General features: G+C 34.8%; 2 protein-coding genes across 5 annotated transcripts; one reads left to right on the top strand and one right to left on the bottom strand.

Moving 5' to 3' along the window:
• Positions 1 to 963: 963 nt before the first annotated feature.
• Positions 964 to 6,566, bottom strand: LOC140761732 (proteasome subunit beta type-7-B-like). Of its 2 annotated transcripts, XM_073099186.1 has the most exons (10): positions 6,407 to 6,504; positions 5,036 to 5,060; positions 3,796 to 3,936; positions 2,798 to 2,939; positions 2,576 to 2,672; positions 2,420 to 2,489; positions 2,232 to 2,336; positions 1,668 to 1,766; positions 1,470 to 1,560; positions 964 to 1,383 (listed from the first exon to the last, which is right to left on the bottom strand). In XM_073099186.1, exons 3-10 carry the CDS (start codon positions 3,934 to 3,936, stop codon positions 1,304 to 1,306), a joined length of 825 nt encoding a protein of 274 aa, XP_072955287.1. In that variant the 5' UTR covers positions 5,036 to 5,060; positions 6,407 to 6,504; the 3' UTR covers positions 964 to 1,303. The 2 variants fall into 2 exon arrangements, with proteins under 2 accessions (XP_072955287.1, XP_072955286.1); XM_073099185.1 differs by lacking the exon at positions 5,036 to 5,060 and having other exon boundaries at positions 6,407 to 6,566.
• Positions 6,567 to 8,157: 1,591 nt separating this feature from the next.
• Positions 8,158 to 15,636, top strand: LOC140761700 (magnesium/proton exchanger). Of its 3 annotated transcripts, none has more exons than XM_073099133.1 (9): positions 8,158 to 8,227; positions 9,358 to 9,799; positions 10,306 to 10,481; positions 11,579 to 11,697; positions 12,419 to 12,567; positions 13,301 to 13,434; positions 14,158 to 14,374; positions 14,475 to 14,604; positions 15,214 to 15,636. In XM_073099133.1, exons 2-9 carry the CDS (start codon positions 9,457 to 9,459, stop codon positions 15,509 to 15,511), a joined length of 1,566 nt encoding a protein of 521 aa, XP_072955234.1. In that variant the 5' UTR covers positions 8,158 to 8,227; positions 9,358 to 9,456; the 3' UTR covers positions 15,512 to 15,636. The 3 variants fall into 3 exon arrangements, with proteins under 3 accessions (XP_072955234.1, XP_072955235.1, XP_072955233.1); XM_073099134.1 differs by lacking the exon at positions 8,158 to 8,227 and adding an exon at positions 8,240 to 8,574 and having other exon boundaries at positions 9,355 to 9,799; XM_073099132.1 differs by lacking the exon at positions 8,158 to 8,227 and adding an exon at positions 8,240 to 8,574.
• The last annotated feature ends 1,606 nt before the right edge of the window (positions 15,637 to 17,242 follow it).

Below are 17,242 nucleotides of genomic sequence, written 5' to 3' on the forward strand. Positions count from 1 at the left end.
TTATGAATTTGGGTATGTTGGGCAACTCCACAAGAGCTTTTGAGTGATTGGATAAGTTTCTATCTTGTTTTCTGAGTTGATTATAACATTGGTCTGATGTCCAAAGCTTGCTTGCAGTCAGAATGCTTATAATAGAACCATCCTCTATTCAAACAAATTGTTACCCGCCACAAAGGACATTTTAGCTTTTTATCTCATATTTACTGCAGCTGTTATGCTTGATTTATGCGAACGCTGTTACTGAAGCACTAGAGAAGGTGGATTGGTGTCCCTGAAGTTGCTCATGAGAAAAGAGAGGATAAAAAACGAACTCAAAGCCAATTTTGACATGTCTGAAATCTCTGAAGTAGAATCATAATTACATCACTAATAACCTGTGAGCATTTGCTACATTTGACATTATAAATACCTTTCAACGGAACTAAATGAAAAATAATGATTCTCAATTGCTTTTGAACTGATGGCAAGTCCAATAAGTCGGATAATGAATAAATGCTACGTTATTTCAAGAAGACAGCAGCAGGATTTGATGATTGACGTAATTATAGTTACAAATTGTACCAGCAGTCTAATCCTGCAGAAAAGAAAGCTCCAAATTCACTACATAATTAAAGCAAGATCACCGGTCCAATGGCACATATATGTCAATGTGTCATTAACTTTCTCTTACATCAACGAATTCAAGGCAATATCAATTACAAAAACTAATAGACTAGAGATAGTTACCTGGAAGTAAAATCATTTCTTGAAACACACCATGATCATCTCATATTACATATAAGAAGAAAGGATATCACTAAAAACAAAAGATAGTAAAGGTTTATCTGCAAGCAAAGGGGCTGTCTACACCCTCCTTCGCCTAAAAGAACATAACATGCTTTTTTGCTTCCCAGAGCAGGCTAGGTGAAGCAGCAGCTATAGCTTAGTTTGCCCATCTTATCAGGTCATAGCGATACTACTAAGTCATTGGAAACTAACATAAATTTGCCCAAGTATAGATCAGATAAGTATCACAAAAACCAACTAACAAATCCTGTTATACCAAAACATCAAATCATATGACAACAGAAAAAAAAAAACCATAGTAAGGGTTCTCTGGAAAGGGGATATTGGAAAAAAGTCTTAGTACAAGCTGCAGGATCCCAACATAATCAAATGATGGCTTAAGATTTAATGTGAGGTGGTGAGGTGGGTGGCAAAGGGCTTCTTACATAGTTGTATTGTTTGAAATGCTCTTCAATCTTCGGTAAAACAGCAGATATTGCAAGTGCAGAACCTACATCTGTCATGTTCTGGTACTTGATCACTCCTCCATCGCATCAGTGATGCCCTCATCTGCCACCACCTTTGGCTTCAGTAGTTTAACCTTGGCAGATAAAACCTCTGGAACAACCACAAAGATTAGATAGAAGTTACAAGAAATTGTCTTGTTCTTTCCCTTCCTGTAAATCAAGCATGCAAGAGTTTACCTGTATGCCCCTTGATAAAGCTGTAGCCCTTTGTACTGACATAGGTCCTCGGATTTGGCAGCTGGTGGTTTCTCAAATACTCGGTGTGGCCCTGATAAAGACAATCAGCATAGGACAACAATCAGTTTGATCGGCAACAGTACAAGAATCACGAAGATAATACTTAATAAGATATTATTTAAGTGAGGAGTGCACAACCTTAGTAATTACACAAACGTCAACATTACTTCCACTTCCCAAATCATTGAAAATGCCAGAGCAGATTGCCTCACACACAAGTTGTATTCCCTCCTCTCTCTGCAGAAAATAGATAGCCAGTAATATCAGTTGTTACAACCTCCAAGAACACCATCAATCTCTATAATTAAGTACATGAGCCACAGATATCCTCAATATTGGATGGTTCCATTAGATGTGCACTGGAAAGTGGATGTATTCCTGGAAGGGGTGATTTCACAACAGCACATCACTAGAATAACAAACTTAACAGTGATATAAAATTAACCTTATATAAGAAAAACATTTCCACAAGAAATGCGAGAAGAACATTGCTTCTTAATATGGCAGACAGATGGGTAAGTAGCACACAACAACTAGGACAGGTAGATGAAGGCCATGATCCTACAAAGTACAAACGCCACCTAATGCTGGCTCTAAGCCTCCTTGCCATCGCAATTTAAGACACTAATCATACTTGTCTTCCCTTAAATGATAACAACTCATATATTAAGAGATTATAATCTAATAGATCAGTATACTTACCGTAAGGCCCTCCCTGAATTTTGACTCAAAGACAGACATTGCAGCAAGAGAGCCAGAACCCATTGTAGCAAAAGGGAGAGTGTCCGTTGAACCATGGGGATAAACCTGCAGACGAGCTACTTAGTACATGTTGTATACATCAAGAGGTCTTTCAGGACTCGGAGATGATAAAAGAACACTATACTCACTGTGTGCAAATGTGGCCCCGTAACATCAACTCCACCAAGAACTAATGCAGCGCTTACATGTCCTTGGTAACTAGTGACAATTTATTCCACATTGTTTCAGCACTATGCAAATAATCAGACACTTTAGAAGACACATGCAGGAATAAGACTACTTACCTGAAAAGGTGTGACTTAAGAAGGGTAAGGGCAGTAATAACTCTTGATTCCCTACCAGTTGCATAACGGTGCAGCTGCAGCTGGGAGCTGACCATATCTATACAAAGCATTTACAATTACTGAAAAAAATTATCCCGCGTTGTACAGACTACAGCTGGTGCCAAGAAGAATTGAAGTTATTCGGCAATATCAAAGGAAAGGAGACTTTACATTAAAGCCTACCTGTTACAGCCTCTGTGTCAGCAGCAGTTCCTGCTCCGCAGCAATAGATATTTGGTGCCATATAGTGAATTTTCTCACAATTCTTATCAGCAACTATAGGTCCCTCAGTTGCTCTTGTATCTGCTCCAAGAACAACACCGTCCTGATAAAATTTAATAAACATCCACATATATGAGTACCAAAAGAAAAAGCTTATGCATAGTATCACTCTAGTTAAAACATGGTCATACTATTCAGCAGGTACTAAAATTGAAAAGGATGACACACTAGATAAAAATGAGAAATCAGTCAATGGAAGTTTAAATGCAGTAATACCAATCATATTGCATTAAACAATCAAAGTGCAGATGAATTGCACATTCTCTCACTAAGTATTAGTTACTAAGTGATTATACAGAAAACAAATACGTTCTGTGGTTCCGTCAAACTCAATCATTCATAGATTGTGCAATAGAAGAAGTACAAAGAGGGAGAGAAAAAGAACACAGAAGTTAAATGGGTAAAGAATGTTCAAGCATTTCCAATGGAAGACTATACCTAGATAACACATCAAGCTCACAAGGTTTAGCAAAGAATCTGCATTAAAAATATATAATGGCCTTGATGGCTTCAACATTATACTAAACAGGCAAAATGGTCTCTAGCGTATTCTTCATCTAAGTGATCAATACTTTGACTGGCCATTCTTTTACTTATCATTGATCTAAAATGGAGAGAAAAACATTTCTTCCACAATGTGACAAAAGGTAGCCCAAATAAGTATAACGAAATAGCATTAACTGATAGAACAAGTCCCTGATCCTTAAAGACATGTTTAGACAAGTGGTGGCAACTAGTGACAAGGCCTTGAAAAAAATGGGTAATGTAACAAACCTCTAAATAAATAAAGTGGTGGCTTAACTGTTATGGCATAAGAACCATCTTGGATAAAGTAACATGTTTACATGCTATAATATAGCTAAGGTAATAGGACATGAAAATGAATAAAGCAGTTGTACCTGAAAAACCAAACCCACAATGGTTGTTCCTGTTTTTCTAAAGGATGGGAGTTGCACTCCTTTCTTCAAAAGCATTTCATTTCTACAGCATAGATCAAAGCTGAACCCACCTTTAGCTGGAACATCTAGTACTCTAGCCATCTGCACAGAGAAACCAAACTAATCAAAATCACAAGCAAACATATCAGGACCCAAATTCATATTTAAATAAAAGCAAACCAACACGCAAAGGAAAAGAAAGCCAAAAAGGAAACTACTGTTCAGCTTGCAGTCTTTAATATTGATACACACAAAAATCTTAAAGATGTAATTATATTAGTGTATTGAAAGGCAGGCGTGGTGGCGAGCGATCAACACACCACCTAAAAATAATTAATATGATATATAATATATACTAATATAAACAAGGCAGATTTCTTACCAAGCATTATTAATGATTCATTAATACACTAAGCAGTATTATCATGCAAGAGGTTGCTGCTTCTAACCTCAGGCATGGTAATGACTAATGAGGAAGTGTTATGAATCAGATCTGGATTGATTTGGACGTAAGAAGTTTATATTAATTCTTATGGTGGTAGCTTCACGAGTTACAGATCTAATGGTCTTGGTTTCACATAAATCCGAGGTCGGAATGAAAATTTAAAAATAAAAGAGTGAAGGAAGGTCAGAATGAAACAAATCAATAGATATCCGACATTGTGAGGATCGTCAAAGGGTAGCGAATGGAAGAATAATGACGATCTAATAGCTATGATAAAAAATAAAAACGAGATAGTAAAATAACTAAACTCAATTCTCATTCCACGATAATAATCACATCATAACCACTCCTATTTATATGAGTAAAGTCCTAGCGGATCGGATCCATATACAGATTATCCGCTTTATTTGAATTTAAAATAATAAACAAATCTAACTAACTAACTAACTTGACTCAACTGACTTAACACAAGTGGTTAGATTGTAACAGAAAGAGGCCTCTCAATTATATAAAGAGCTTGTGAAAACCCAAGGAAATATTTTGGTTGGTCTTGTAACCATTACTGCAAGGACATATATTGAGAAGACATCTAGTGCAATGCATGTTGAAGGAACAAATATGAAGGTAGAAATCTCTTAGGAAGTAAAGAAAACGAAGGCAAAGAAAAGAAAGCGGAAGAAAGAGAAGAAACATAGGAAAATGAAGGGGAAGAAACATAGGAGAAGAACCAAAACAAATAGAAGAAGAAGAGGGTACCTGCTACCGCTGCTTGCCGCCACCGCTTGAGAGAGACGATCGAGAGAGGGAGAGAGGAGATAATGGGTTAGGGCTCAGAATCTCATATCAATAGAGAGGGAGTGAGGAAGAGAGAGAAGTGATTGGATTGTTTTTAATGGTTAGTTGACAGCATCTGGCCCATTAGCTAAGGCAGGGCAAACACCACAGTGACCCACCAAGACTACCATGGTGGTCTTTCTGCCAGGCCACTTTGGCGGCCTCCATTAGCACCTTTCAAAACACTGATAATTAATATGTAGTGCTGGACAATATACACAGTAACAAAACCTATTAAAAAATGACCTTTGTGTCGATATTTCTCTCCTTATTGACCATAGATGACACATATGGTTAGACTTTTATTAGAACTGATGTGGAATCTAGTCCATGAAAACTTATAAGTCTCTTCCTCACGTTGCACGATGCCAGGTGTATGCCATTGAGCTGATGGCTAATGCACACAACCACCTAGAGCCAGGATTTCAAATTAACAAATGCTATAGAACAGTGAGAAGATAAAGATGTTCCACAGGTTGGAACTGGTATCCATACCCGGTAGAGCATTTCTGTAGCAAATTATGAGAATATGTGCACCTCAACCTCATCCTCATCCTTAAAACCCATATTTAATAATGAACATGTCAAAGCTAAATCAAAAGGAGAAGGGAAGAAGGAAAACACACTGCATTTCTTTCTTATGTTTTTCTACTATCTCCTATCAATTTTTCTCTCCTCTCCTTCCTCCTCCCCTGCTGGCTCTTGTAGTCAAGTAGTGCAAGAATTTCTTGTTTCTCTACTAATTTTTAACCATAAAATTATTAATGTTTTACGTAATCTTTTCTCAGTTTTTTCGTGTCCCTTTTCTACTAACCCAATCATTGTAAATACAAAAATGTAGTAAGAAATTTGATTTGGGAAAACACCTTCTTCTGTTCTTCACCTAAATAAAAATAAAATAGAACAAAGCCTCTAAAATCAGTGAACTAGATGCTCTACAAATTACTCCATAAAACATAAGTAATCCTTGAACCCCACTTCTTAAAACATATACTACTGATCACAATAATAGATCTAACAATCGAGAAGCTAATTCCTAGCGGGAAACATAATTACCTATTTCTTTGCTAGCCAAAGCATGCAATGGGAATAAAAAACCCTAGATCGTTAAAATTCGCAGTAATACATGGACTATTAAAGATAACCGTAACACAAAAGCCCCATTTTTGATTGAAAACAAGACCCTTATATCATCATTGCGGAATTCCAAACCTCCGGACAAATCGTGGCGAACAAATAGACGGAAGAGGAGGGAATGAAACGAAGAGAGAAGAGGGGCAGGAGGGAACGAACCTGATCTCAGTCGAGGTGGAGGAGCAGCTCAAACTCGAATGGAATGGAATGGAATCGAATCGAATAGAGTCGGAAACTCGAGCGTCCTGGGGTTTGTTTGATCTCAAATAGAGTGGGGAGAGTCTTCCCCTCTCGGCTTAGGCCGCAAGAAAAGGTAGATGCTACGGAGTGTGAGATACTCTGATAGCCGTCGGATCATAATTCAACGGACATGTGACTACACACCAGAGAAAGGATGGTTTTCCTAGTGTTTCTTTTTTATTAATTACATTTTAACCGACTCAACTCTAGGTTTATTTATCAAAATAATTATTTATTAAAATTATATTTTATATCACATACTAACTCAATTACTAATTTATATATCTATCTCATCACCTACATTATATTAAATTAAAAATATATTCATAATAATTTAATAAAACATAAAACATATTTTTCTCATATTTTCTTTTATTTTATATTACATCAGAATATAAGTGAGTATAAGAATAATTATTTTTTATAAACGAGGTAAAAAAAAAGTGTGCATATATACTTCATAATAAATTATTTAATTATGCTACTAAATCCCCTCCATTAATATTTTATTTAGAAACTACGAATTACTAACTTAATAAATAGATAAAAATACCTATAATTTAAATTATTTTTTCTAATTACTTTAAAATCTAGAGAGAGAAAAGGAAAGCAAGAATATTTTGTCCATCTGAATATCTAACCGGTATATACATCAATAAGAGATTTTATAAGGGTATGCATGCAGAAAAAAAAGGCCTTAATTACATAAATGCCACTGAAACTTTCAAAATATCATAATTGCATTATATGTGTCTTTTTTAAATATTATAATTACCATTAAAATTAATTAGTTTTTTTTAATTGCTAGTATGGTTAGATTTTAACCAAATTTTTATAAGATATTGTTGTAAAAATTGCCGAATATATATATATATATATAATTGTTCTTACTTAAATCTAAGGTGTAAAATATTTATCAACAACATAAAAGAAGATAAGATAAAATATTAGATAGTTTGTGAACAATTTTAAATAATTTTTATAAGAGTAATATAATCTATTTGTGGTCTTTACAATTAGTTATATTTAACTATTGGGGTGTAATTTTAGCAAGAGCAAAGTGGTTTTAATAGCAATTATCATATTTTAAAGAATGCAATAAATGTTATGAGATTTTGAAAGTATTCAATAGTTTTATGTAAACAATCTAATAATAATAATAATAATAATAATGGGTAAGTTTAGGGTTAAGAGAGTTTTAAGCTTCTTTTTTACCGAAACGGACTATTATTTAAATTTATTATCAAATAAGGTTTAATTCACTATAACCCCAATAAAAATATTAAACTAATTAGTATTTTTAAAAACGCTAATCAGTTCAGTATTTTTATTGCTACACAATTTTTTTTCCTTAACTGTCGAAAAATTAAGTTATAATAATTTATATATATAAAATACTAATTAGTTCATCATTTTAGGACCAAGCAAAAATGCTAAACTGATCAATATTTTTACTTAGGGATAAAATCCTGATTAGTTTATCATTTATGTTACGGGTATAGTAAATTAAACCCTATTTGATAATAAGTTTAAAAAGTTGTCTATTTTAGTAATTAAAAAATTAGAATAGGGCTAGTTTGGTCAAAAAAAAATCTTTTAAGAAAGCCGTATATTTTGGCTTCCTCGAAACGGAAAGATGCCTCGCATGCACGTCTCCGGAGCGGAGCCGAGCCACGTGAAATATCTCTCTCTCTCTCTCTCCCTCACTGCGCACCGGAGTACATTTCTCGCCCTGCCCAGGTGATATCCTTCTCCCCGATCCCACTCCCATTCTCTACAATTGGGTTCTTGATTTCTTGGAACAGAGCGGTTATTTTTCGATTGGATTCGTTGCCTCAAGTCTGCTGCTGACTTCTAATCTTTGGGGGTGTGGAATGGGATTAGGTTTTGTTTTTCTTGATAATTTAGAGAAGCAACTCTCGCGATCATTAGATGTCATATTTTTTAGCTAGTTACTATTATCAGTTGACTTTTGGGATGGTAATTTTAAGTACTGCAGGAATGATTTATCTTGGATTTGTCCTCAATTGGGGTTGGTTGCAAAGAATTATCGTCGGGCATTGTCGGACTTTAATTGTGCAGTTCTCGTAAGTCGTTCATGATACATGAGGATTGGGACATTGTCAAATTTAGTCTTGGCTTAGTAAGCAGTAGTTCTCACCTGGTTACATGGCATAGTGCTATTTATCAGTTAATCAATGGCAAGAACAAAATGCAATGTTAATATCAAATGGATTCAGCTTGTGTCTTGAGTGTGCTTTTAGAGATCCGTGCTTGTTGTTTCAGATGGAATAGTATTCAATTGCAATCAATGTTGATCAGTAACATTGTGGTTTAAGAAATTTTGTGTCTTTGACTCAGTATTTGTAATACTTCTCTTAACGTTGTTATCTGATATATATATATATATGATAATTCATATGTAGGCCCTTACCTAATTTTAACTGTATTGTGATAAAACCACATACATAATTATAGTTTGTTTAAGATAAATCTGGACATAAATTAGCTATAGCATATAACAGATATTTCGTCTTTCCATTCTTTGCACCACCGTTTACTTGAAGAACAATGCAACAAAAATCTTGGCGATTTTGTTTACAGAGGCTAGTATGCTTGAAAACATGGCATTGCTTGTATTGTGTTGCTTTTAGTGTGATGCTTTATAAGTTGGTGATCATACATTACCGATGGACTCTTTATTAAACGACATCTTTTTGAAGATGGATATTGAAAAAGTCATTATTAATTATGCCAGACTTTTTATTTTTGATGTTTTATACGATTTACCTCTCTTATGGTTAATCTTTTATGAGCTACATCAATTTCAAGCGACATTTGTAACTGATGTGACTTTTATATAATAGCAGGTATCATATAGCTGAGAGGTTATGCGACCCTTGTAGGAACTTAAAGACTGCACCAGTGATAATAAGCAGACAGCCAGGGTCAGGCCACAAGTCACAAATATGTTCTCAGATGAAAGATGTGAATCTTACTTTCTTTTCTATGGTGAAAATTTGCTTTCAAATGGAATGCGAGCTTTCCTATATATACTTTACCTTGCATACTGCTTCTTTGGATTATCTGCTATCACTGCTCGATTTTTTCGATCAATGGAGAACATTGTCAAACAAACTCGACAGATAGTGGATATAGATCCTGACACAAATGATCAGGTCGTTAAATATGAAAAAGTTTGGAACTACACCATAGCAGACATTACTCTGTTGGCTTTTGGGACAAGCTTCCCACAGATCTCTTTAGCAACAATTGATGCAATTCAAAACCTTGGTCAATTGACTGCTGGAGGTATGGTTTTATAATCTCATGCATTACAAGTTTTTCTTAATTGCTCTCTTTTTTGTTGATTAACTGATAGAAGAACATTTGTTTGCATATTGGTTGACACATATCAATATGGTATCTATTAGTTAGTCCTTAAATCCCTTTTGCGACTATGTTGCTCCATCTGTAAGCGTTTGCCCGGAGATAGTAATTTTGTTTTAATACCAAATGTTGAAGGATCCATGTTCATTCATATTCCCATCAAAATCTATCCTTCACGAATATTTTTTTATCAGTCAATGAATATAAATGAAACCACTTATAAATCAGGATGTATCAAGAGCTTGCTTGTTTTGTTCTTGAAAGTAAAACACCTGATCTTTTTTCAACAATGATATAAAAGATAACTTTGTGTTGCTTGTCATATTCATCTCTCTCTCTCTCTCTCTCTCTTGAAGTTTGTCAAATTTATAGTAATGCAATTGTGCATTGTTTTCCTTTTTTGATATGCTAGATAGCTTGATCTGTAGGTTTAGGTCCAGGTACACTTGTAGGTTCTGCTGCATTCGACCTATTTCCTATCCATGCTGTTTGTGTGATCGTCCCGAAAGCAGGTTCGCTGAAAAAGATATCTGACTTAGGCGTTTGGATTGTTGAGCTATTCTGGTCTTTCTGGGCATACATTTGGCTGTACATCATCTTAGAGGTAACTTGGACATATTCTGAGGACACTTCTTCATTCTCTTTCTTCGGTTTTAGTAATGCAGTTCTTGTAGTTCCTTTTCAAGTTCCTATTAACTTGCAGACAAATTATACTGTTCATTTCTAACGGTTTTTCCTTTGTATATCTACCTACATGTGGTAGAAAATCTCTAGTCTGGTCCTGCAAATCACTTTTGTGAAGCTTTTGCTGTCTACAACCTAATACTAGAAAATGATGAGATTACTCTCCATGGTCCAGGTGCAGTCGTTAGGTCAAGCTCTTTGGTAGGTTAAAACTCCATACATCTTTCTTTCTCAGGGCCGCACAAGACATTATTTTGGAAGAAATTCAGGTGCCACTTGTACCCTGGGACTTTGTCATGGGATGCATGAGGAGGCTTGTGGCATTACAAGTAAAAGAAACTACCTATGGTATCCTGCAGTTGTGATTACGTTTTATCAGTTAGAAGAACTGATCATAACCTCATGAAATCAGTATACTCTGTTTACCCATTTATTAGCATATGTGGAATAAAGTACAACCAGTTAGCAGACTCGACATGTATATGTATGTGATGTATACTTGACATGTATATACAAAAGAAAGTTTGTATTACACTTGTTAGATAAACACAGACTGGAAATCTCTTCTAGAATATCAGGGATAAACACCATGGTTCTGTGAATTCTTGCAGATAGCACAAATAAATCTGATATTAAGGGTCTTGCATGTATGGCTGATGATGTATATACCTGAATCCCTACATTTCTAACCCATGTTTGATAACATGCTATTTAATTGTCCTTTTCAAATCTTTTCAATTCCTTGTTCAAGACCGAAGCAGAAGGCTGGTGATTTTTCTTTCTCATGCATGAAAGAATTGAAGAAATTATATGTCCTCCTTAAGGCTAGGCAAATACTTGTGATAGGACATTGTGATACATGCTACGATATATACACTTAGAGAATCACTTTTTTTCACAACTTATCTTAAATGCATGTATTAGTTGTGTAATTGATGTAACAGTGATGCACTTAGCCACAATTGTTTATCTGTATTGCTACTAGGAATGATAGATGTGTTATCTTTTAACATGAAGGTCTGGACACCCAAGGTGATAACCATCTGGGAGGCCTTATTAACAGTTCTACAATTTGGGTTGCTTCTGCTTCATGCGTACGCTCAAGACAGACGCTGGCCATATCTGTCTCTTCTACTGTATGTTTCATGTTCTAATCTCTGTCTTTTGTCTTCCATTCAAGGTGAAAACCTACTGTGTTTGACCAAAATGATCTTCACGCCAAAACAAAATATCCAAATAGATTTGTTTCAAGACTACATACTGGTCTAGCTGTATTTTGCCAAGTAAGATACCCACCTCATTGGCCGCCTAAAAGACTGTCGGTCCAAAAGTTGCGCTACTTACAAAGTTACAATATACAAATATAGTCGCCAAATAGGATGGCCTTAATGTGTGGAGTTATTCTTTGCAGTAAATCACTGAACAGATAGCTGACTGATGTAAAGTAGAGCTTTTACATTCTAATTGCTGAGTCGATCAACAATTAAAGCACACCATCTTAGTTCCATAGGCTCTTACTTGAATCCTGCTCCTATCGGATTGGCTTGTGATTGAATGAAATTGGCAAATTGCTAATTGAAGTGATTGATAATAAGAAAAGTGCCAAGCATACCGGGGCAGAACCTATTGCATTGGATGTCTGCTGATTGGATTAACATTTTATTAAGCATCCATGCAGACTTGGTGTCTTACATGGCAAAACTCACCTTGACTGGTGTATAGTTTGAAAACCAACCTATTTGGGTGTCATGTTTCGGCAGGAAGATTATTATGGACAACAACTCAAATCTGGCTATTGTCAATTAATCTTAAATAAAGTCCTTTATTAATACTTGTTGCATGCTATACTGTAATTAGGGCCGCAAATGGCAGGCCAGAAGATTGGGTTCCAGAAAATAGTACATCATCTGATCATTGTGACAAAGAATGTGATGATAGCTGTGAGATATTTCAAGTAAGCGATGGGCAGGAGAAGAGTATTGTTGAGATATTTTCCATCCATTCTGGTAAGGAATGCTGGTAGGGAATTCCTGAAATCTGGCCGTTAATAATTTCCTGTAGGAGTCATTTTAAACACTTCAATTAGATGTGATAGACTAACAGTTAATATGGAACAGATTATCTCCATTTCTTTATTAAGGCATTAGAAAACAAATGTTCTATGCCTGCTCGCCATGATTCAAAAGGGTGCGAAAGATGTCCTTTATGTACTTATATGCTAAAAATATGATTTGATCATACTGAACTTGAAGATAGAGCATTATCTAGCAGAAAGCAGCAGAATTCTCAATTGGTATTTCTATAATAGGAACATTATTGAACTTGAAGCTTTACTCATAGCTTATGGAAGTACTATTACTATCTCACAAAGAAAAGATCAATATTCCAAGAAAATTAACAACAAAAAAAAGCATAATTTTGTATATATGGTATGCATACTCATCTTAATTAATTAACAAATTTACCATGTCTAAATGCATATAGAAGAATTCTTTCAGGTTAGTTACTTGGAAGAGCTATCCCATGAGCACTTCTTGTTTCTCCTCTCTGAGAGCTTGAAAATGAAGTTAATTTTCTTGAGCATAAAAATGAATACAATTTCAACTTTAGTTGTCTTTTTCTAATGGAAGAAGTGTTTGAGGTAGTCTCATTTTATCTCTGCCTTGCCATTCACTTTTCTACAGAAGATGGGTCTATCTATCTAAATTTATTTATTTTTCACAAGAGAATAATTTGCAGGTCTGGTCTACCAAAATGTGCTTGACGATGATATGGCAGAATCTTCTCTACCAAAGCATATCAAGAGGAAAAATGTCGAGGAAGATTTGAATGTAGGGTCTGTTTGGAGGCAACAATTTGTAGATGCAATAAAGGTGATTTTTAGTTTATTAGCTATCATAAAATTTGTTCCTTCCAATGTATGATCTTTGTTGCTCTATGAATGCAAAGAGTTATCTGTGTGTTATTTATTAAGCTTGTACCTGTAAGAAACTGTGGGCAATAAACTGTCCAATTGTTCATTTTCGTTGGTTCTATTACTTCTGATGGTTTATATCGTCTTTTCTAATGTACTTCTAGTTCTTGTTGTCATAAAGGCTGAAGCAATCTTTATCTTCTCTATATGGTGTTGTTAGGACCCTTGTATTGCCAAGAGGGTATTTTGGGATTTATTGTCATCAGTAGCAAAATACCCATCATTAACCAGGTCAACTGATTTTTAACATGGTGTAATTCAGGAAGACACCACGTTGTTCCTTATGTTCTCTGAATTATGTTAATGCAATCTAATAAAAGACTAATTAAATTTGGTGTTTTGCCCCATGGAAAGGATCATCTCTTAATTTTGTTTATTTACTAGCATGGATAACAGAATTTAATAAAGAATACTAGATATGCTGAAGTTTTTAAGTTAGTGGGAACATCAGAGGCAGCATATATTGTTATGCTCAATAATAGAGAATTAGACCTAAGGGACTCTTTTTCATTTTATTTTATACCTTTGTAAGTGGTCACGTATAGTTACAACCCAACTCCTTGTACAAATGCCAGTAGTTTTCGGCAGTGGCCTTCTCTAAAAAATCATTTATTGCCTTCAGTTGGAGAGCATTGAATCGAAGAAGACGGATTGCATCTACTTAAGAATGGCAAGAATATTTTGGCAATTAATTCTTACACCGTGGAGACTGCTATTTGCTTTTGTGCCTCCTTGTCAAATTTCTCATGGATGGATAGCATTTGTGTGCTCTCTGATTTTTATTAGTGGAATAGCTTATGTGGTTACCAAGCTTACCGATCAGATAAGCTGTGTCACAGGTACCTTTTTTTGGCTTCAAAAGTTTGAATTTCTCTGTAGTTTCATGCGAAATTTATTTTTCTTGGTATATGATTTATTTTTTTGAATGTTCTCATACAGGAGTGAATCCTTACATCATAGCATTTACAGCACTGGCCAGTGGAACCTCATGGCCAGATTTAGTTGCAAGCAAGATTGCTGCTGAGCGTCAAGTAACTGCAGATTCCGCTATAGCTAATATCACCTGCAGGTTATTATTTGAATTTACTTTATCTCCAGTTGCATATTTGGAGACTATCAGAATATAGAGTTAATGATCTCTGGAAAAAACTCAGACAAACATAGAATTAGTATTACTGCACACCTGTTTGATGACAGTAGTCCTCGCTTATATCATTAATGTAGTAGCATAGATTTCTGGTGCAAAAAAGGACCAAAGCCTACTTCGACCTTTAGGAGTTTCTAGCCAAGTCAAAAATCCTAGGGCCTTGGAAGAGGATGCTGCATTGAGTTCAGTTCCTAAAGTTTTAAGCTACTGCCAAGATGGGTGGGATATGAATGATGCAGTAGGATCTTAATGATGAAAATTAGAAAACAAGACTTATTTCTTGTTATGTAAATTCCTTTTCTTTTTTTGTTTGAGTTCCCTGCCGCTGCATATCTGGAAATTGCATTGCTAGGCATCTCAAACAACTAAAAAGAACCTACATAAATGAACCTGTATGATCCATCTGCGTGAAAATGGAATCCTTTGTTGCTATTCCTGACTCTTTAAGCTTCATGTATCATGTCTGCTCTTGTCTTTTTTCTTCCACTTGCATTTGAAGAAAACTATCCTTTCTTCTTTCCTTTATTCCAGCAATTCAGTCAATATTTACGTTGGCATTGGCATTCCGTGGCTGATCAACACAACATACAACTTCTTCGTTTACCAACAACCACTGCACATCCAGAATTCAGGAGGCCTCAGCTTCTCTCTTCTAATCTTTTTCGCGACATCAGCTGGTTGTGTTGCTGTTCTGGTACTCCGACGTCTGATCCTCGGTGCTGAACTTGGTGGACCAAAGCTGTGGGCTTGGATGACGGCTGCCTACTTTATGGTTCTATGGATAGTTTTCATTGTTCTCTCTTCTTTGAGAATTTCTGGCATAATCTAAAGTGCATTTGTATACCAGATTGTAAGGGTCATTAGATTCAATAATCCTGGTTATTTTTTGTGGCCTTCTTGAGATGCTATCCTTCTTTCATGATATCTCCACCCATAGTTGTATTTTGTGTCGGATCTGATTGTGTTCTTTAGAATACCTGTGTATGCATTTGACTTGATCTTACATTCCTTGAAATAATTTTTAGATGGTAGTTTCACATTAAGAAAATGCAGTGCTGAATTATAACCAACACAGGAGCACTGTAAGGAATGAAGAATTGGGGTCTCGAACACCTCGATTCTAATATCTATATCCAGAAAAAGATAAAGAAAAAAAAAATCAAATATAATTGATTTATGGTGAAACACTGAAAGACAATGATTTAATACGTACATATAATCTCTCTCTCTCTCTCTCTCTCTCTCTCTTCATCTAACAGCAGAAATTGTGTCATATTTTAAAATGTTGACCATAAAGATTGGTTAGTTTGATTGGAAGTACTGGTTGCTCTGTTTTTTAAGAGTAAATTTGTCTCTTTATTCCATAACCCAACTTTCTCTCCACAAAATCTGTGAATTTTTTAGGGTAAATTATCTTTTTTATATACATTAGATTTTAGGAAAAATAGTGTGTATAAAAATATAATTTTGTTGTTTGGTAGATCCAGGGGTAGAATCTTATTTCAACTAACGGTATGTATGGAATTAGGTCGACATTAAACTATCGTTTACCCGTAGAATAAGCATAATTCTTCTAGTATAAGCCTCGTTATACTTCTATATATTTAAATAATAATTTATCTTAATACTAAATTACTAATTCATACTTCTCTCTTTTGTTAGCTTCTATCTAATATTTTTATATTCGCCCATTGCTATTTTATCATCCAAAAATTATCATTTCAAACATTTTCTTTATCCATTTAATAAAATATGATACAATCATTTACTAAAATATTTTTATTTTTTATATTACATTAAGTGTAATAATTCCACCAAACACCATAGTAACTTAAACTAATATAGCTCTCTTACGCAAGTTTGAAAAATTAGTATATAGTTAAACTAGTATCCAGGGGGTGTAAACGTGTAGAGCTTGATTAAGCCCGGCTCTAATCAAGCTTGGATTGAAATTAATTTTGAGCCTGTCTTTATGATCAAGCTTAAATTGAAATAATTTCAAACCGAGACAATTTTAAACTCGAGCCAATTTCGAGCTTAAACGAGCTTAAATGAGTTTCTCAATTAGCAATTTCAAGTCTTATCAATTTCAAACTATTTTCGAGCTTGAGCAAGCTTAAATTAATTTAGGTTTGAATCAAGTTTGAAATAAAACCTAATTCAACTATAAAGATATAAATATTACCAAAATATAAATTACAAGCAATAAATATAAATGAATTAGAAAACTCCAAACAACCAAAATATAAATTACAAGTAACAAAGATAATTATATCAAAAAACTACAAGCAACCAAATTATAAATTACAAACAATAAATATAATTATGTCATAAAATAATGGCTGAAATTCTGAACAGGTGAAAGGGTTTTGATCTCATGGTTCATATTAGTTTGATTACTCATATATATATTCGAGCCTTATCTAGCCGGCTCGGGATCAAGCTTAGCTCGAATTTAATTTCGAGCCTGGCTTTAATGATCAAGCTCGGCTCAGCCTATTTTCGAGCCGAGCTTGATCGAATATTATTGAGTTGAGCTCGAGCCGGCTCGATTATTTTG

The sequence above is a fragment of the Typha angustifolia genome, chromosome 6 (genome assembly GCF_048772165.1).
Source record: "Typha angustifolia cultivar Huaian chromosome 6, ASM4877216v1, whole genome shotgun sequence".
Taxonomy (NCBI): Eukaryota; Viridiplantae; Streptophyta; class Magnoliopsida; order Poales; family Typhaceae; genus Typha; species Typha angustifolia.